The sequence below is a fragment of the Castor canadensis genome, chromosome 2, assembly GCF_047511655.1.
Source record: "Castor canadensis chromosome 2, mCasCan1.hap1v2, whole genome shotgun sequence".
Classification (NCBI taxonomy): Eukaryota; Metazoa; Chordata; class Mammalia; order Rodentia; family Castoridae; genus Castor; species Castor canadensis.
In genome coordinates, this window is record NC_133387.1 from 167,044,789 (window position 1) to 167,065,338 (window position 20,550).

At 41.4% G+C, this 20,550-nt stretch overlaps 1 protein-coding gene and 1 non-coding gene across 5 annotated transcripts in view; one reads left to right on the forward strand and one right to left on the reverse strand.

Moving 5' to 3' along the window:
* Positions 1-1,188: 1,188 nt before the first annotated feature.
* Positions 1,189-20,550, reverse strand: part of Aplp2 (amyloid beta precursor like protein 2) — a 57,278-nt gene continuing 37,916 nt past the window's right edge. For 2 of the 4 annotated variants that reach the window (XM_020166975.2, XM_020166972.2), the window contains 10 exons: positions 19,769-19,843; positions 18,060-18,218; positions 16,698-16,826; positions 12,589-12,688; positions 10,197-10,349; positions 8,696-8,731; positions 5,404-5,489; positions 4,512-4,583; positions 3,781-3,936; positions 1,189-2,607 (listed from right to left, as the gene is read on the reverse strand). In XM_020166975.2, coding sequence (XP_020022564.1) covers positions 2,506-2,607; positions 3,781-3,936; positions 4,512-4,583; positions 5,404-5,489; positions 8,696-8,731; positions 10,197-10,349; positions 12,589-12,688; positions 16,698-16,826; positions 18,060-18,218; positions 19,769-19,843 — 1,068 coding nt within the window. In that variant the 3' untranslated portion in view covers positions 1,189-2,505. The remainder of the gene's footprint in view (positions 2,608-3,780; positions 3,937-4,511; positions 4,584-5,403; positions 5,490-8,695; positions 8,732-10,196; positions 10,350-12,588; positions 12,689-16,697; positions 16,827-18,059; positions 18,219-19,768; positions 19,844-20,550) is intronic. The other 2 variants (XM_020166976.2, XM_020166974.2) reach the window with 1 other exon arrangement.
* LOC141421179 (small nucleolar RNA SNORA76) lies at positions 4,840-4,984 on the forward strand. Its single transcript, XR_012445839.1, has one exon. It is a non-coding gene; the product is annotated as a small nucleolar RNA SNORA76 (small nucleolar RNA).

A 20,550-nucleotide genomic window follows, 5' to 3' on the forward strand; every position in this document is an offset into this window, starting at 1 on the left:
CTGGTAATGCATAAAAGTCTTTAGGGCTGACTAGTTGGATACTACTGATGAACAGAAGCCAGTTTTCTAGTGCAACCTTCAGGGACTACCACCTTGCAGGAGTGATATAGGGAGGGACTCCAATGGAGCCGTGTTTGGAAGACCTCAGCATTCTGTGAGACAGAAAGGCCCATGATACACCTCCCAAGGCTGAGATGATTAAGCTAGACACTGCTTGGAGAGTGGCAAGCCGATGGAAGGCACTAAAATAAATGAATCTGGTCTGTTACATTTGTAATAAGATCATTCCCAGATCATATAAAGGGTCAAGTGACTGGCAGACATTCGCTTCAGATATAAAGTTCCCTTTTCATTACTTTCCTGGCAACAACCTGAGTGGTCAGTGCGGGAAGGAGAGGTGGCTGGGGAAGTGCTGATTGTTATGAAGAACGAGTGTTGTGTTTTTAGGCTTGTCCAACATGCTCCCTGGCTAGAGGCTCATAAACTGCTTACTCCCTATTCCAAGGTCTAGGAATGAACACTCAGGTGTGTACACCTCTTCCACAAATTACCTTGATCATGATTTCATATATTTAAATTACATTACAGTAAATTAGGGAGAGGACTATAAGATCAACCGTTGAATTTACTCTCACAGAGTAGTGCATTAAAAAAAGACTTGAGTGAAAATCACACTAAGCACAAAGCCACGTAAGCAGTAACATCCCCTTCAATGAGAAGACAGGGCCTCCTAGTGGCAGGTTATTTAAGAAACTCAGAAATGGAGGCTGTACATTTCTCTGAAAATTCAGCCATAAGCCCTAGTTTCCTATGTCAAGAAAAAAAAATCTCGTATTACTAAGTATTGGAAGTCTCACTTAAATTTTTCCAGATAAATGCCCTAAGATTTTCCTTTTTTTTTTTTTTGAGGCAGGGCCTCACTATGTAGCCAGGGCTGGCCTCGAACTTGAGATCCATCTATCTCAACTTCCGAAGTGCTGGGATTATGGACATGTGCTACCAAACCCAGTTTATTTTTCTTAATGAGATATGTAACTGGAGCCTAAACGCCAAGACCTGATTGACACTTGTTTCAGCCTCTGTAATACAGCCCAGTAATTCTTCACAGAAGGAAGATAGTTACTGTCCCCAAAGGCAAAGAATAAAGATCATCACAGATCAGTGGTAAGGTCAATTAAACAACACATGTCGGTGGAAGATAAAGTATTTATTAATGTGTTTAAACTCTGTACATTCTCCACAGATCATATTAAGGAGTCTGTAGGTGAAGTTCAACCTGTGCATAGTGGGACAAGACATAGATAGGGCCAAAGGAGAGGAAGAAGGAAAACAACAACAACAACAAAAGTCATAGAAAAAAATATACCAAGGTTACCAGAACCTTCAGATTAAAGGGGGAAAAAAAAAAACAAAACCAAAAAGCTGTGAGCATCAACATCAATGATACAAGCATTACAAAGACTTGTGTGAAGGAACCAAAAATCTTCAAAGCTTCCCACAGGGTCTACAGATCCAATTTTGGGTATAACCACAAACATTTTCCTTCTATATCAACAAGCCTCCCCAGGCTCACCTGGGCCCTACTATTGTGGCCTTCTCGGAGTGAACGGCAAAGAGGCTGGTGAGAGGAGAGGGGATAGAAGTGAAGGTACAAAGCGACAGCTGAGAGTCAGTGCCTTGGAGGGAGATGTCCTAAGAGGAAGAGACTGCACATTTGGACATATTTTCGAAGGGGAAGTGAGTAAGAAGCTACAGTAAGTAAACAACACAGTGGAAGAATGCCATATACAAACTACAGGCTAGTTGTGGAAGAACTGGATTTAGAAGGAAAGCAGCAGTGGACACCCTCATCTATACGCATTCGGCTCTATGGAAAATGCGGGAACAAAAATGCCTTGATCCCCTTGCGAAAGGGCTTGTACAAGACACCAAGGTACCCAGCACTGGAAACGCAGGACACTTCCACAAAGCTGGTCCTTTAGAATAATTTCTTCCATATCAATTACTGTTCCCTACTTCACTTAGTTTCTCAGCAACTTTCTCAATGTTTCAAAAGGGAATACTGCTTTTTTTTTTCTTTTTGTAATAAAAACCAGGACAGTGAATGAGCCTACAGAGTTGACTTACACAATGTAACCGGAGCAAACAGCCTGCATACACAGTCTTCCATTAAAAAATCAACATTTTCCATTTATATAGAGCAGGTATGTGTGAGACAATATAATAGAAGTGAGATTTCTGATTAATTTAAAAAAGAAAACTACATCCATCAGATATGTGCAATAGATCATTTTTTTTCATTTAAGGTTTATATATCATATATTGTTATATTAACATTTTTCACCCATTTAAAAGAATGGAAATTGCAATCCTACAGTAGTACTTTATAGTCTTAATGACCCAGGAGGTCAGGACATAAGATGAGACCTTCCAGTGGCAACTAGTGGTCAGCAGTTGGTCCAAGATGCGCCACTGCTGCGGCCAGGGTGCGCATGCTTTCTGCACTTAGACCTGCATCTGCTCCAGATACTTGTACGTCGGATTTTCATAGCCATGGCTCTGCATCTTGTTCAAGTGACGCTCTTCTGGGGTGAGCATTGGGTCAACCTGGAGGAACAAAGATCGCAGGTCACTGCTGTGTGATGGAAGAGGCCCGCACAGGGTGTCAGAAGACTGAACTGCTTGCTGCACAATCCTGTGAGGATCCAAAGCAGCCCAGAATCCCATTCTACTGGATAAGCCAAACAAGAGCTAATGAACATGGGAGGAGGAGAAAGAAAAGAAGGGGGTCGAAGAGGTCATGCTTCCTTCTCAAACTGGAGTCCTGAAAGTTTAAGCAAGGGGGAGAAAACAGCCCACTGGGTTTCCTAGTGCCACAGTGACAAGCTAGTTTCAGTTTCTGCTACTTAGTTCTGGGGATAGCAGGTGAGTCAGGTCACACTCAGCTATGCTATAAGGAAAGGGGAGAGATGATTCCTGGTCTTTTCCAGCTCTGAAACCCTACAGGTAAGCCAGGCTCCAGCAGGAGATAAAGCCAAACTACTTTGACTTGCCTCTGAACTAATCTTCCAGAGCATATTATATTCCTTATTGTATTTATATTCAAAAATCAGGACACTGGACATTTCTCACCATGCACTAAAAAATGAGTGACAAACAGATACAATTATAAATTAACAAAAGATAGAACAGAAATTGCTTGCCTTGTTTCTCAAATTTCCTGTTGCTTTCCCCCCATTAAAAAAGAGGGGAGGGGCTGGGAGTACAGTACAATGGTAGAGCACTCGCTAGCACACCCAAGGTCCTGAGTTCCATCCCTTACACCACACATGCAAGAACACACACAGGTATGTATATGGACACACAAAAGGAAGAGCAGTGACAGTCCTTCATTCTTAAATCTAACACACCTAAAACAAGGAATGGCAGGAAGAAAATACTCCAGAAAATTTTCACTTTCTGAAGTGTAAAATGCTCTTACGACTTTCTGATATTCACAGTTAAAACCAAAATTAATGCTGAAAGGCAACGCCCTTAAACAGGATCAACATAATTTAGTTATAGCTGACTTCCCAAAATGTGACCTAACAATCCAGTGGGCTGTGTAATTAATATGGCAGTAAGTCCAGGCCTCAAGAAGTTAAGATCTTCCAATTTCATACAGTTCCCAACCTCACTCCCTGCCGCCCCATCCTGGTGGCAAGCACAGAGCAAACCCTTACCAGCTCAGGCTAAGGCAGAAGAAAGCCCACTCCTCACCTCCACAACCCCACTCCTCACCTCCACAACCCCATGGCTGATAGTGCCATACTGCCTCTTCCTCAGCATCACCAGGCTGACAACGATGACTGTGGCAATGGCCACTGCAATGACCAGCAGGCCAATAAGGGCACTGCTGCTCAGACTGAAGTTCTCCCTCAGAGGTCCCACAGATTCCTAAAATAAAGCAGACAGAGAATAAAGTCTCAGTGGCCATCTGGCAATTGTGAGGCAGGTAACTGAAAGAATACCATTCATTTTTAAAAGCGGGTTCTAAAACCTAAGACAGCACAACATCCTGCTTTGCAGGTCACCCTTCCAATCTCCATGGAGTTTCTTTTTCTTTCTTTTCCTTCCTTTCCCCTTCTCTCCCTCCATCCCTCTCCCTCTTCCCCCTCTCTTTCTTTTTTTTGGGCAGTACTGGGGTTTGAGGTCAGGGCATCATGCTTGCTAGGCAGACACTCTACCAGTTAAGCCACACCTCCAGCCCTTTTTTGTATTGGATATTTTTGAGATAGCGTCTCATGACCTATTTGCCTGGGCAAACAGTGATCCTCCTGAGTAGCTAGGACTATAGGCGTGAGCCACTAGCACCCAGTTCCATGGAGATTTTTCATTTTAGTTTTCTTACCCAAAACTGTGAGGATGATGGACCCTTAATATGGCGAACACCAGATATCTCTCACTTTCAGAAGGAGAAACAGTAAGACTAACATGAAACCTGGCATTAGGTTCTAGAACTAAACACCTACCGGCTCATCAAGACTTCCAACTCTCTCAGCATTGAAGATCATTTCCTTAACATCCAGAGTCTCATCAATGACCTGAAAGAGTCATGAAAATTTCAGCACCTAGAAACTAGGTATATATGGGGGAAATTCAGTATAAATACCATCGCTTCTTTTCTACTGCACTTAGCAACTGTTAGAAGCAGTCACCTGATGGATACCTACTAACCAGTCAGTTCTGTCACATTCATTCAAATCCACTCACCAACCTCCCTAAAGGTACAAGTGGGAAGGCAAAAATCCTGTGTCGGGAAATGATCTAATGGTGGTTTACACCTGCATTTTCCTTTAGGTAACTGTGTGGAGACTTAGCTCAGGACAGGTTATAAAGCCAAAGTTAAAACATCAAACTCAGCTACAGTACCAGAGCAGTTGCTCACACATAACAGGGATTGCCTGCCAATCGAAAGTGGTCCTTTTAAGTGTAAGCAACATGGTAAAAAAAAAAAAAAAAAAAAAAAGGAAAGAGAAAAGAAAAAGAAAAACCCCCATCAAACTCAAGAAATAAATGATAGGAAACAGTTTATATACAAGGGGGTAGAGAACCAAGCCCACCTTCATTTTATTTTCAGGTTATTAAATCTCTCCTTACTTGAAAATCGCCTCTGATGTTATTCGCAACTTCAGTTGCAAATGTATTTTCCTGCTGTGAGGAGGAAATGTACTGCAGAAAGAGACGTCACTAGTCCCTCACACCTGCAGATGCTAAGCAGCACAGTCAGTCTATGGGAGCAGCTGAAGCTCTCATCTCCTACCACATGAAGACAGGCACACAGATGTGCTCCTAGAAGCACTCACTACTTGCTCTAGTCAATCTCAAAAGGAAATGTGCTATGCAGAAGGAGAATGTGCTCACCATATTTTCATCCACTTTATTCTTACTGTTAATCACTTTCTCTTCTGCACCAATCAGTCCTCCATCTTGCTCGCTCACTCCAGACCCTGTGTGAAGAGAGATCATAGCTGAGCTTCTAGGCAGCCTATCTCTGGCCAATGTCATAGAAGCAGCAAACTCCTGCCTGAAAGCCAGGGAGCCCCTCACTGAATGCCTCCCCCACAACTCATTATGCTACTGGGTTCCCAAGTTTGAAGATGCACTGTGCTCTCTAAGGATGAATGATACAGGCATTTTCAGAGGACCAATGGGTATAATGAACGACAGAATGCTTGTCTCCTCCCTCTTGGAAAAATGGAAATGCAAGCCTTTGGGGAGAATATTCATCATAAGATAGAGAGAAGCTGAATTCAAGAGCAGTCTAGCATGGAAAACACTAACACGCTTATATGTGTTGTCCTATTAAGTAGCACTTGCTATCCCACAGCCCAGCTCTTCAGCACCCAGGTCCTCCTGTACAGACAGAAGATTATCACCCAGCAGTGCTCCGGATGTGTATCTTGAGCATGACAGTTAACCCACAGGCAATCCTGTCTGCCTCAAATACTCTCTCCAAGCTCAGTCCTCCTATTTGCATTTCAAGCTTCAGCTCCTCTTGGGAGGTACTCCCAGGTTGTAGCACTTAAAAAAATCACAGTTTATAATTACCAACCACCTCTTTGTCTCCCATTGGCACATATTCCTCTCAGAGATTAGATCCTCAATGGTCACATACTAAATGGTCAGTAAAGAATGAGCAGGAAGAAAGCAGTCCATCAACAGGGAGAATTCTAATACCAAGGTGGAAGGTTACCTTTCCCTACACGGAGCAAGAATACCCACTCTCTTGCTGAGCGCTGGTGGCTCACACCTGTAATCCTAGCTACTCAGGAGGCAGTGATCAGGAGGACCGAGGTCCAAAGTCAGCCCAAGCAAATAGTTCATGAGATCCTATCTCAAAAATACCCAACACAAAACAGGTCTGGTGAGTGGCAGGATGCCTGCTTAGCAAGCGTGAGGTCTTGAGTTCAAAACCTAGTACTGCAAAACTAACAACCACTCTCCTGTTTCAAAGAACAGACATGGCCCTAGCCCATGTCACTTATGTGTGGTACTTGGAACAATAGCATCCAAATATGAAGTATGACTGACTGGAACCAGCATAGACCCAGAGAAAGGAAAGGAGGGGCAATTCTTTTTATTTTTAGCTTCAAATCATATGATTTTCAGCTTAAGTTTCTTATTAATAACAATACATATAGTTCTATACACATCTATGACTTGACACTTTATAAAAGATCAATTTGATAACCTACTCAACATTCTAAGGTAGTAACTACCTGTGCGTGAGTAGATTCCAGTCTGAGTTTACCACAGCACTGCTGTCCCCTGGAGTTGTCAAAGGCAGGTAATGACACCAGGCCCAGCCACAGCAAAGCTTTCCAATCACAACTAGACTGGCTCTTAACACAGAGCAACAGGAGCAATTAATCACAGCCTCTCAGCTGCTGAGCTTGCAGGCTAGCTAATTCATTAATGTATTACACTGCAGCCAAAAGTGATGCAGTTTTTTCTAAAGCTTTCACTTCAAAAAGAATTGCATGAGTTGATTCTAGTTAAAATGCCAGTGAAAGAGCAATTCTGCTCACTGACTATCTGAGAAAGAGGAATCTGGAAGGGTATTGCCTCAGCAAGAACACTTATGACCAAGCCCAATACATTCTAATTCTGAGCTCCTTCCCCCACCCCCCCCAGTCTATTCTCTCCTCCTCTTCAAAATTTTAAAGGACATAAGGGCAATTAGCCTCTTCAAAAAGTAAGGTGGTTCTGAGCCAACTCAGTAGAGGCCCAGACTGTTCAAATACTTTTTTGATGGTATAATCCATGTTTTGTAAACACTGACCAAAACCACTTTAGTGTTACAAAATGCACAAACACGTGACTTACAGAGACCAAAAGTTAACGGTTAAATTAACTAACACATTAATAGTGTGTGAAGTCAAAAAAACTAGCTAAAATTCCAGAAATTTTATCTTTCTTGTTTGATTCTGCAGTACTGGGTATTGAACCCAGGACCCTGCACATGCTAGGCAAGCACTATACCACTCAACTACATTCTCAGCTAGAAATTTCATGCTTATCTGTAAGCAGCACATCAACAGATGTGCAGTTGAAAGTGAGCACAGTGATCTACAAGAAGAGGCACCCACAAGTAGAACAAAACAAAGCATTTACATGTAAGTGATCATCCAAAGATTTAAATCACACTTTTGTATTCTGAGAACTAAATGTGGTATAAACCAGAAACCAAATTCTGAGCCAGGGAACATGGCTTGGTCCATCAACATCAGTCTGCCAAAGCCCAAAGAGCAGGCTCATAAGATATGTTAAGAACATGACTGTTTGCCCTTATTTTCAATGATTCAAGAAAAAGGACTATCCAATCATCTGGGTCATACTACAGCTGACACTGGCAACTCAGGCAGTAAAAACACCATAGGTTCTAAGGACAGAGACCTGGATTCAGACTCCAGAGCCTCCACTTCTTAAACTCATGGACTTGAAGCAAGTCATACAATCGGAGGCTTCCTCAACTACCTAAACTGTAACACAGAGCTAAAAATACTGCCCCGCTGGCAGGATTAACCACAGCGGGTTAAATAAGATCAAGGTCACAAGGCATTCAGCACAGTGCTTTCTATAATGTTCATTGTCTTTGAAAACAAAGTTCACTAGTCTCCACCTGTTTCATTCATCAGCTTCTCAAGTTTGAGGGACGCTACAACTCAGGGACCATGAGACAAGAGACACAGATGGCAAGGATAACTAAAAAGAAGGGGAAAAGAGGTAAGTGGGAATAACAGCGAAAAAAACAAGAGAGACGAGGAAAAGATTCCACCTAACTATAAATGAGGCATATTCTTATATAAATGAGCAGTTTAAAGTCAACCTATTAAACTGAATATAGTTTTTAAAACTCTACCTAGATTAAAAGGATTTAAGTAAGTATCTGGGCTACTGTATGTTCTCTGGACACCCCAGCTTAGGATGGCCACACAGTAACCAATGTTACTGAAACTGGGATGAGTGCTGAAAAGCCAGGTAAGCTTGTTAGTAACACAGAGGTAGGGCTACTCTGGCTCTACTTGCAACCATGGCTGAAGAAATGAGGTGGGAAACTCAGATTGATGGTATGAAACATAAAATGAAACTTCCAACACACTAGGGAAGTGAAAAGGAATGGTCTTAAAGGGAACATCTTTGACAAACCAACCTTTTTTCATTGGGTGGTACAATTCCGGCTGAGTGTCTAGCAGAAAGGAAAAGAATAAAAAACAAAATAGCACAAAAGTAGATTAAGAAAGAAAATGGTTTCTTTCAAACTTTCTGTCTTAGATTTTCTGTGAACAAAAGGCATTTTTCCTTAAAACCATGCCTGAAGTATCCCATAACCAAACCAGCAGTAAGATCTACAGCAAATCACAGGGAGGCATCCTTGATGAGAGAAAAAAGTGGTAGATCTGACTCAGGCCTCTTAAGAGAAATTTTGGGAGAGTACCAAATCATTTTGTCTCACAAAATTATTTTTCTCAGAAAAATAGCAACATATGAAGGTAGTATTGACTGTGGTTTGCTGACAAAAGAGACAAGGTCCTAGTTGAGCTATGCCCAAGATGCTTCAATCCCAAACAAGCATAGAGAAGCTGTCCATGCACAACCACCCTGCAGCCCCACAGGGGTTTGGAATTTGTAAGATCAGGGTTAGGACTGGAATGACACCTCTTTCACAGTCCCTAACGTATTACTGGACGGTCAACTGCACTGAGTTTGTGCCTCTGTGGTAAGTAAAAGTTTCTGTCAAGGTCTGAAAGCTAAGTGCATGGACCTCCTTGCTGCTCCCAGTTTAGCACCCCCAAGCCTCAGATCTAGCACTGCATCTGCTCAGAGGTATGTGAGTATACCTCAAGGCCTGCAGGATTCTATCTGGTTGGGTTCAAATCCTGACTCTCCACCTATAAGCTGAGCTACATGAGCCTGGGCAAGTAGTTAACCTATTTAAACCTCAGAATTCCCAAACAGGGACACGAACAGTACCTATCTTAAAGGATTATTCTGAGGATTGACTGAAAAGCATCCAAACCAAATGCTTAACTAAAACTGGCCCATACTCAGAACTCCATAGCTATGGGCCATTTTTACCATTACCAAAAGCATTAGCAGTAGCAGTAAACAGAATATGATTACACATACTTGTCTCAGGGCACCAGCTTGTTTATGTCTGGTGCAGACTCATGATTTTTAGAGTCACTTTTAGACACTGGAAACCAGCAATAGACCAAAGGAAAGCATATCTGACTAGGAATCAAAGGACATAGGTTCATACCCAGAACAGGCACCTCTTTAGCTCTTCCGCTATCTATCTCCCAAGACTGTTATGAAAATGTAACATAAAGATCTTCTTTAACCTTTCAAAATGGCTCCCATGTGTAAGGGTGATCACACAAGCAAGAAGAGTAGTGGGCTTGAAGTAATCATCTCTAAACAGAGAGGAATATTCTGATTTCCTGGTGATACTGAAAGCCACCTACTTGGCAGGACCCAGCATAGCACCCATACACAGCAGGTGCTTGGGAAATTCAATTTCTCTTCCCTTGCCTCTCACCAGGAAAACAACCTCCCCAACTCAACCTGGTTTCAAAAAACTGATCCCCAGTTTTTAAATTTCATTCTCCCCTACCCTGGGGCCAATCAGTGGCACTGAGGACCATACACACCTTCATTCTCAGGTAAGGGCAGGAAGGGATGGAAAGGATGGAACGGCAGGATCTCCTCACTCTCCTCAGAGCTCACCCGGACATCCACTGGGCTCTCTGAGATAGAGGCAGTGAACTGGTCCATGTCTGCTCGCTGTTCCTGAAGGAGCTCATCTGATAAAGACAGGACAGAGACCAGATATGCAACTTTCACAAGGACTTAGTGTCTATGTGTAGGACCAGCAGTCTGAGAAAGGCTACTTGTTGTCATTCCAGGGTTCTAGATCTTTCAGAGTGTCCCATCAGCCTGCAACCCAGATAACCACTCCTGGCTCCCCGCTCAAAGATCCTCCGTTAACTCTAGCATACACCACAGAGCCCCAGCAGGAGGACCCCAGACCTCCAGCCCAGCATCCCCTCCCTCTTCCTTTATCTCCACTCTTTGGTTAAGCGCTCTCCTCTAGTATCACACTTGGTCCGTTTTTGAAAAATTGTATATATGTATGATATATGCTTTGATATACATGGTGAAATGATTACTAGTTATGCAAATTAACATGTCCTTCACTGCCCAATCATTTTCTACTGGTAAGAACATTTAAAATCTACTCTCCCAGCAAATTTTCATTTTCAGCATACAATATATTAACTATAGCGCTCATCTGTAGTCCAGCTCTAAACTTACTAAACCAACATAATTGCAATTTCATACCCTTTGACCCACTGGGGTTTGAACTCAGGGCCTCATGCTTGCTAGGCTGGCACTCTTACTGCCTGAGCACTTTACCAGCCCTTTTTTTCATGATGGGTTTTTTCCAAGACAGGGTCTCATGAACTATTTGCCCATAGCTGGCTTTGAACCTCGATCCTCCTAATCTCTGCCTCCTGAATAGCTAGGCTTACAGGCGTGACCCACTGACTCTTGGCCTCCAAAGTCAATTTTAAAAACCATCCACTTAATCCAGTAATACAGTAGCTACCTGTATCTGGTAGCTACTACCCAAATTCTACCTCATCTGACAGTTTTCCTTAGACCTCCACTTAATGTCCAACAGCACTCCCCACTTTGGCCTGTACTGTGAATTCTCTATTTTCTTTCCCGCTTTAGTAAACACTGGCACCGCTGTCAATTCCCCTAGCTGCTTGCCATAATACTCTAAGCATTACCCTTGGTGATTTTTCCTCCCTCACCTACACTCCAACCCTCACCACATCCCTGCACCCATCCTACAGACGTCTCTTACCTTTTCTTTCCCATCTCAGCACACACTACCACCATCTCTTTTGGATTTTTATAATGGCTTCCTGGCTAGTTTCAATTTTAATCAGCTCTCTATGTGGCAGCTGCATTTTTTTTTTTTTTAAAGTTTACATTTGGAGTGACTCACACCTATTATCCTAGCTACTTGGGAGGATGAGACTGGAAGGATCACAGTCTGAGGCGAGTCTGGGCAAGTAGTCTGTGACTGTGAGACCCCCATCTCCAAAATAACTAGAGCAGATGGAGTGGAGTAGCAGTAGAGCACCTGTTTTGCAAGGGTAGGTGCTCTGGTCCCGCATAACAAATAAGTTTGCTTGTAAAGCAAACTTCAGATCTAGTCACTCCCAGGCTTAAAGCCCACTAAACAGCTTCCCACTATCCTAGAATAAAACCCAAACTCCTTGATTTCACTTCACGATCTGAACCCTCCCCTATTTCTTTGGCCCATTCCCCTCTTGCTAAGTTCTAGCCACACTGTGGCCACTCAAATTCACTGTTTGACTTAAACTTTGGGCCTCTAACCACAAGTTTTCCTTTATGATCTCTGCATAAATAGCTCAAGCTTATTTGGATCTCAGGTTATTGTAGAGCACTCCCCAGCATTCCATCCTGGTTATTAGACTCCACTCACTACTTATAATCATCTGATACTTGTTTTTTTGCTTTATTATGTGTTTCTCTCCTACTATAATTGGGACTCTAGTTGATACTGCCCACTAGTAAACCATTTTACTCTGGGACACACAGTGGTAGACTTAATAAAAGTTACTGAATAAAGAAGAATGACAGAGGGAAAGGAGGTGGGAATTTGTGTTAATCAGGGTGCCTTGAAATATATCAGCAATTAAGGGAAAAATGGTATCAGGAAAAATCCCAAGCTCCTACAATTTTATACCCTAATATTTTCTTCCATTAGTAAGAGTGAAGGTCAACAAAACTCAAGGTTCTGTGGCTCCTGGCCAGTATGTCTGTCCTTGGCAACTCCATGACTTTGTCATGTAAGCTCCAACAGCCTCCAGATTTCTGAAACCATGATGTGCTAATGTTTTACCTCACTGGCCTTGCTTGCTCCTATTTGTCTCATTTTGACCAGCCATCACTCCTAAGCCTCAGCAAGAAATCTCACCCAGCCTTGCTCTGGTCAGTACCCACCAATTTCCTCTTGAATTTCTTGGGCTACGAAAGGAACTTTGTAGAGCAGAGAGAGGCTTTGATTCCTTCTTTCTTCAATTACATGAAGATGTGTCATCACCTGGAAGCACAGTTATGGTGGAGAGACACTGTCACTGAAAACAACCAAACCAGGAGGCAGGACATCCACACACACTTTCAGAAAGTCTAGTTCACAGGGTATCTAGAGTCCAATAGAGTAGCCTGAGAGGAAATATTAATCCCCACGCCATATTTACTGACCACTTAAGTATAAGAACGTGTTTGAACAGCATATAATGGATGATGTGAGATTTATTTATAGAGAAAGTGCCAAGGCAAAAGAAATTTTATTTTAAAAAATGCTCAGTCAGCCATCTGTGGCTCATATCTGTAATCTTCGCTACTTGGGAGGTTGAGATGGAGAGAACTGACGTTCAAGACCAGCCCAAGCAAAGAGTTTGTGAGATTCTGAAATAACCAGAGCAAAAATGGACTGGAGGTATGGCTCAAGCAGTAGAGTACCTGCTTTGCAAGCAGGAAGCCCTGAGTTCAAGCCCTAGTCACACAAAACAAAAAGTTCACTAGGCAGTTACTGGTTTGATATTCACACAAGGCCAATTACTGACAACAATACTTAGTTCTTACCCCTGGTAAGATTAAATAAGGATAAAAACAGATCAAAATCACTAGCAGAAAAGTAACTTCATGGGAAGATAGGACCATTCAACCATTTATGGATTTTGCTTAGTGAAGAAACTGCTTAAAATGAGTATGTCTTGTGAACAACAGAATTAGTTTATTCCTATTTAACAAAATTACTATTCTTTAAAAAAATCATGCTGAGGTGCAAATAAACCTGATTTTATGACTATTAAAGGAAGACTTATCTACTGTATCGCTCACTACCTCTTCTGAAGGCAAAAGCTCCAAGGTTATTCACCCAAGAGTATTTAGTCAGGGTGGAACTGAAAGGTGATCTGCCCCAGTGACACAGTCAAGCATGTTCTTGCAGTTCACATTGGCAGTATACCAAGCCATCCCTGCCTGGTGACTAGCAGTCACTGAGCTTCTCCTAAAGGGGGTGCTCGAAGCCAATGGATTGTGTGTATTCAAAGCCATTAATGTGAAGGGTCAAAATGAAAAACAAAGTTAAATGTTAAGGTGCTTTTACTGTAGATTGATACACCTCTGACCTTTAAAAGCAAAGATGAAAGCAACCTAATTTTATATTTGCCATTCTATCAATCAAGTACACTGATGGAAAAGCAGAAGAGTGACTGCCTTGGGGAAAAATGTAATGGTACTACCCACTGTCTCAGCATGTGTTGATACTATTTTACTTCCTTCGATGAATTAAGGAACCATGTTAGAGAGGGTGCTTCACATACCCAGGGGAGGACAAAAACCACAGGATGGAATAGTGGAAATTACTATCTTTATAGGGGCTGGTGGAGTGGCTCAAGTGGTAGAGTGCCTGCCTAGCAAGTATGAGGCCCTGAGTTCAAACTCCCAGGACCACAAAAAAAAAGACTGAATAAATATAATGTCTTTATAGTAACCCTTGAGCTACATACATGAGGGGGTGCAAAAACACACCATATCACTTACACCCAGGCAAGCAAATATTTTAAAAGGTATATAGGTTGAGTACCTCTACTCCAAAATCAGAAATGCTCCAAAATCTGAAACACATGATGCTGACATGATGCCACAGTGGAAAACTGCATGTCTGAATTCATGGGAAGGTCACAGTCAAAATACAAGTAAGCTAAAATATTCCATAAAATTACTTTCGGGGACAGCACTGGTGGCTCACCCCTATAATCCTGTCTACTCAGGAGACTGAGATCAGGAGAATCACAATTCAAGGCCAGCGCAGGAAAATAGTTCTTGAAACCCTATCCTGAAAATACCCAACTCAAAAAAAGGCTGGTGGAGTTGCTCAAGTGGTAGAGTGCCTGCCTAGCAAGTGCAAAACGCTGAGTTCAAACCCCAGTATTGCCAAAAAAAAAAAAATAATAATAATACTTTCAGGCTGTGTTTAAAGTTGCACATGAAAGAAATGAACTTCCTGTTGTGTCCCATCCCAGTGTATTTCATTATGGATATAGTAAATATTCCAAAATCAAAAAAAGTAAAATAAAATAAAAGAAATCCCCAATCAGAAATACTTCTGGTCTCATTTTATGTAAGGGGTACTCAACCTACAATTGGTAGAGTATCTTAAGTCTTTCTAGTGTTCAAATAACAATAGGAAACAGGCAAAAGGTCAGTGCAGTTCAATGGCCCTGCTCTCCTAGAATTAGAGGCAGTCAGCAAACAGATCACAGGAGAGATGGGTCTCCCCAAAGATTTCTATTATGGGTGAGTTCTACTTCCCATTTTACGTGGTGTGACATCTCAGTCTTGCTTACAGGGATCCACTAATAACGGATCCTTAGTCAGGGCAAGGACGTGTTGCACTTTCCTACCAAGCATGAAGCCCTGGGCTTGAACTCCAGCACCACAAACAATACCCACCCACCCACCCATCCATCCACCCACCCACCCACCCATTCACCCAACAACCAAAGTCTCCCCTGCTATTATCACCACACAAAACAGGATATTTTTTGGTAAAATACAATATAATTTCTTAGAAGCTTGGGAAATAAGGTTTTGTTTTTGTTTTTTAATCAAGTAGACCCGACAGGCCTAACTAACCCAACAATATCCATTTTTCCCCATCTTTTCAGAGGTACTCAAGGATTCCTTTCCCTCTCTTCTACTCCATCCAGCATGAAGCAAACCTTACCTAACTGCAACCTACACCAATGCCTACTGGGGCCTCAGAATCATTCCCTTTCCATTTCCCATACTTCGAGAGCCTAAGTTCTTTTATTCCCCCAACATCCAACTTCTAATGTAAACTCTGTACATTTAAGGAAAATAATTCATCTTACATTAATAAGATTAATTTTAGGGCTGGGAATGTAGCTCAATGGCTAAGTGTTTGCCTAGCAGGCACAAGGCCCTGGGTTCAATCTCCAGTACTGCAAACAACCACCACCATAACAATAATTTTGTAACAGTTTGCAAGCAGCTCAATGGTACTCAAGAGACTCAATTCTCCGTCATCAGATGCTGCTATGGAATTTGGCAAGGAGACTGTGACACATAAACATCTGCCCAATAAATGGAGCAAAACTTGGCTCCAATATTCGTAAGACCTCTGGAAAATTATCTTAAGATTATAACATGTGGCCACAAGAAGTTGGGAGAGTGAGTTTCTAGGACAATGAGTTTAGGACCCATGTTGTATAAGTACCTCCCATGTTATATAAGCATGTCCCATGTAAACTGGCATTCATAATCAGCATGTAAATGTAAAATCAGATTGTAAAATGTGGAAGGAAATAAAATATTATCAGTATGTTATTGCAAGACCTTCTAGGAAAACTAACAAAGGCTGAGCTGCTAGACTTCTTGATTTAAAACAAAGCTATCAGTCCTGTAGGCAAGTTCATTTTCTAGGAATACATGAGAAGAGTAAAACTCAGATGGACAATGCCAAAATGAAAGTGGAACCAGAAACAAACCTGTACAGGTGATTGAAGAACAAAGCTGAACCAAGCAAGGGACAAAACCTAGAAATGTAAACATGTCTGTCTAGACAAGAACTATAATGTATAAAACAGGAAGAAACCATTTTTGTTTTGCATTGCAGTACTGGAGTTAAACCCAGGGGTTTACACATGCTGGCAAGCTACACTTCCAGCCCAACAATTTTAAAGATCTGCTCGATATAGATGCCTAGAAAAAGGTTTCAAATATTGATTCTGGTGACATTCTAAATTAAAATAAACTGACATAAAAATTGATTTAGAAATTAACTTATCTCTTCAATATAATCACATGTCTAAATTTTCAGAAACTTTAAATACAAAGTAGTTACTATAAAGTATGGAAAAGGTATTTTAAAAATTGCAACCAATTCATACCATCTTGGGGAAATCAAAAACTACCTTCTAAAAACTAATAAGAAGCACAAACAGCAGTGCTGTCCTATCATCAATTCAGGCATTCGCCCCACTAGAAACACTCGAGGCAGTAATTTGGGTCTAGTGTACCTGGGATTTCATCTGTGCTGCTTTTTCTGGATCAACAGCCAACACATGTTGGTAATGACGAATGGTATGTAGGCGATCTTTATTCTCAGCACGGACATAACGACGCAAGGCTTGGAGAATTCGATGGGGCTGCAAGAGAGAATGGTTGTGTTACCAGAGAGTAGAGAATTCAAAATAGTTAAGGAAAACAAAAGCTTAAAAAGTTCATTCAAGAATGTAAAACCTACCTAGGCACAAGAATGAAAGCTGTAAGGCTGGGCATGGTCGGGGAGAACAGGGGCTCACAGTTCAAAGCCAGATCTGGCAAAAAGTTGGCAAGACCCCATCTCAATAAGCCAGGCAATTGTGGTGCACACCTGTTACCAACTACATGGAAGATTGTAGGTAGAAGGATCATGGTCTGAGGTTGGCCCTGGGCAAAAACATGAGACCCTACCTGAAAAATAACTAGAGTAAAAAAGGACTGGAAATGTGGCTCAAGTGGTAGAGCACCTGCCTAGCAAGTGCAAGGTCCTGAGTTTAAACACCAGAACTGACAAAAAAGAAAGATGTAGCTCTGAAAGTTTTTTTTTTTTTAGCTTGCCAAGAAACAAACTATATTTCTGGGTAAAATACCAAGAACTAAGTTCCAATGTTACATTAGCTCCCTAACAAATAATATTCTCCAGACTCTCTAGCTCACCACCATCCTCCCATCTGACTTCTTTCCTGGCTTGGTCTCTGACACCTGAATACCACCAAGGTGCCTTTGTTGCCCCAAAGAGAAGACTTCACTAGTTTACTCAAAGAGGGCACAAATATTCTCCCATCCTCTACTTTCCATTCCCCCAAAGAAAGGCAGGGTAGAGTGAAGGGCTAAGGAAAAGGTTGAGACCACTCACAAGAGTTTCAATATAAATTACTTTCCCTTTTCTTCAAATGTTGTTTTCATTCTTTGAAACTAAGGACATCACAGAAAATTCAAGAATTGTATTAATTCCCAGCCAGTACCCTGAGGTTATGCTTTCCTAGTATAAAACACTTGCACATCACAAATGGCATATACAAGCATGAAATAATGTAATGCTAAGCTCATACATGTAGGTACTAGAATACAGCATCTTTTCTTTCCTAGTCTATGTTCCTTACACCTTCAATTTTGCAAAACTTGTCATGGCTAGGAGTGTGGCTCAAGAGGTAGAGTACTTGCCTAGCAAGTGTGAGGCCCTGAGTTCAAACCCTGGAACCACCAAAAAACATGTCATAAAAATGTAATTTTTACCAACCTGTATGCCATTCATTGGGATTACATTAAGTATACGGCTTCAGGGCTGGCAACTGAGAATATAACTAATCAATGACTTGGATCTGACTACAACTCACCCGAGGTGGGTCAGACTGCAGGGCAGCTAGGTAATTCTCCAGAGCCATCCGTCGGCGGTCATTCAGCATGGCTTCCACTCGAGCCAAGTGAGTTTCTACGAGCTGCTGCTTCTCACTGGCTGCTTCCTTCTCCAAAGCTTTAACCATAGCCTGGAAATGCTATGAAAGAAGGAACAATACGTAACTTATGGCACATGGAGGAAGTGTAAGCAAGCACTCTTAAACTTCAGTGCTTCTCATTGCCCTGTGTCTACGCAAGACAGTAGAAGTTTCAGAGAGTAAAGCCAGGGTAGGATCAAGGTATGCTTTATACTTTCTTACCTAAAAAATCAAGTTCATTGTTAAAGGGACTCTTTAACATTTCCTTAATTGAAATTAATACTGCTGTAAGCCCAATATCTGGTTTTTCAATGTGTACTACAGTAAAAGAAATATTGCCTTTTTTGTGTTATAGGAAGGTGCCAGCTTCCAACCCCTGAAACCAAGTGACCAACAGAAGATATATTTTGAAGCGTAATCCAGTTATGTCATAGGTTATGCTGAATAATACCTGTTAAAGTTGTGAAGGGTCTCAGTTACTCTGGAGGCAGAGAGATCGTGGTAGAAATAGGTCAGCCCACACAAAAGTTATCCAGACCCACCCCATTCTCAAAAATGCCTGTGGTCCAAGCTACTCAGGAAGTAAAGATAGGAGAATACAGTTTGAGACCAGTCTGGGAAGAGTTAGTATGAGACTATATCTGAAAATCAAACTAAGAAAGCAAAAGAAAAAATAAATAAAAAAACAAAAGGACTGAAGGAATGGCTCAAAGTGATAAAGTGCTTGTCTAGCAAGTGCAAGGTCCTGAGTTCAAACACCAATACTGAAAATAACAACAAATTAAGTTGTGAAGGGCAAGCTGTCTGTGAGCTGTCTGGCTAGGCTTACAGGTCCAGCTCAAGGCTGTTCAAATACATTTCCCTGCATAAGACACACTGGCTTGTATAGGAAACAAAACTAGATTTTCTAAGTGACTGATAAAGTAAAGGCCCTCTAAAAAAACAGTATCACAAGGAAGAATTCAGTTAAATACAAACTGAATTAAAATGTAATGAGGGGTTAGGGATATAGCTCAGAAGCAGTGCACAAGCTTAGTGTGTGTGACCCCTGGGCTGAAATGTCAACAAAAATAAATAAATAAATAAATGTAATCAGGTTTTCAAAGCCCAATCAGTCTTATAAAATTGCCATCCCTGATACTAGTAAGTCTTCTATGGAAGTGAAATGTACTTTGTTGCTATGATTTTAAGGTTCAATTTTTTACTAAGAGATGAACTTGTATTAGAGATCTTTGCTTTCTGCATTTTGACTTATAGTTTGTTCTGTCACCCCTCATAAAAAAATTCAGTATGTTAGAAAAACAAGTCACAGTCCAACAACAAAGACGAGAGAGGACTTTTTGCTAGGAAAGCAGAATTAACAGACAGCAGCTGAGCTAAGGTTACTTCCTGGCATGAATTAGGTATGCTCTGGGAAGAGGGTTTGGTTTCCTTCTACCATAGGTGAGCAATACTAGAGGTGAAAAAGAAAAATAGGTCAGTTACAACTTCCTTGTAACTTAAGCCCTTGGCTAAAAGGAGGTGTCAAATTCAAATTCTCTGTGAGTTTGGCTCTGACTGTATTTTCAATTGGTCAGCTGGATGCTTTGTCCCCGGGAAAAGCATCTTACCTGAATAAGGGTCTGTCTCTCTGCTTTGGGGAGGTTCTTAGCTTGAAGCTCTGCCTCTTCCCATTCCTTCTTTACCTAGAACAAAGGTCAAAAACACCAGAATAATCTTCTGAAACAACTTCCTCATTTTCTAAAAATATTGCCAGGCGCTGAATCCAAGATCGGAAACTGTGCAAAAGGAAACCGAATCATATGATCCCTTAGGAGCTCAAGGGTGTTACTCAGAAGATTCTAGGCCTCAAGCTAGCTCTAGAAAAAGTCTCTATTCCATGACCTCTTTGTTATATAACCTTGGGCAAGTTGCTTGGGTCTCTGTGCCTTAGTCTCCTTGGCAAAAAACTGAGATTAATGCCTATTTCTCAGAACTGATGAAGAAAAAATGAAATGAGCACTTCCCAAAGGATAATCCCAGCACAGGTGATGTGCAGATGCTTGGGTCAGCTCAGACCTAACAAGGCATTCCTACGACAACCTCCTTTTAATCTTGAGTGAGTTCAGGAAGAGGTTGTACTCTTGGTACCTGCTGCTCTACACTTAGAACCTTTTTAAGAAATGAAAAGTCCCTGATATTTAGAACCTTCCAATCCAATAGTATACAGCTACAATGTACTGATACATGTTTGTCTTCATCTAATCTATTTTTAGTTATCTTAGTTTCATGGCAAATGATACTAGTCTTCTATTTGTAGAAGTGACATAAAGTTTACTTCTTTAAAAAATTTTTAAATTTATAAAATTAAAAAAACAGAAGAGTAACAAGTGAAAATAGTTTCTGCTCAGCA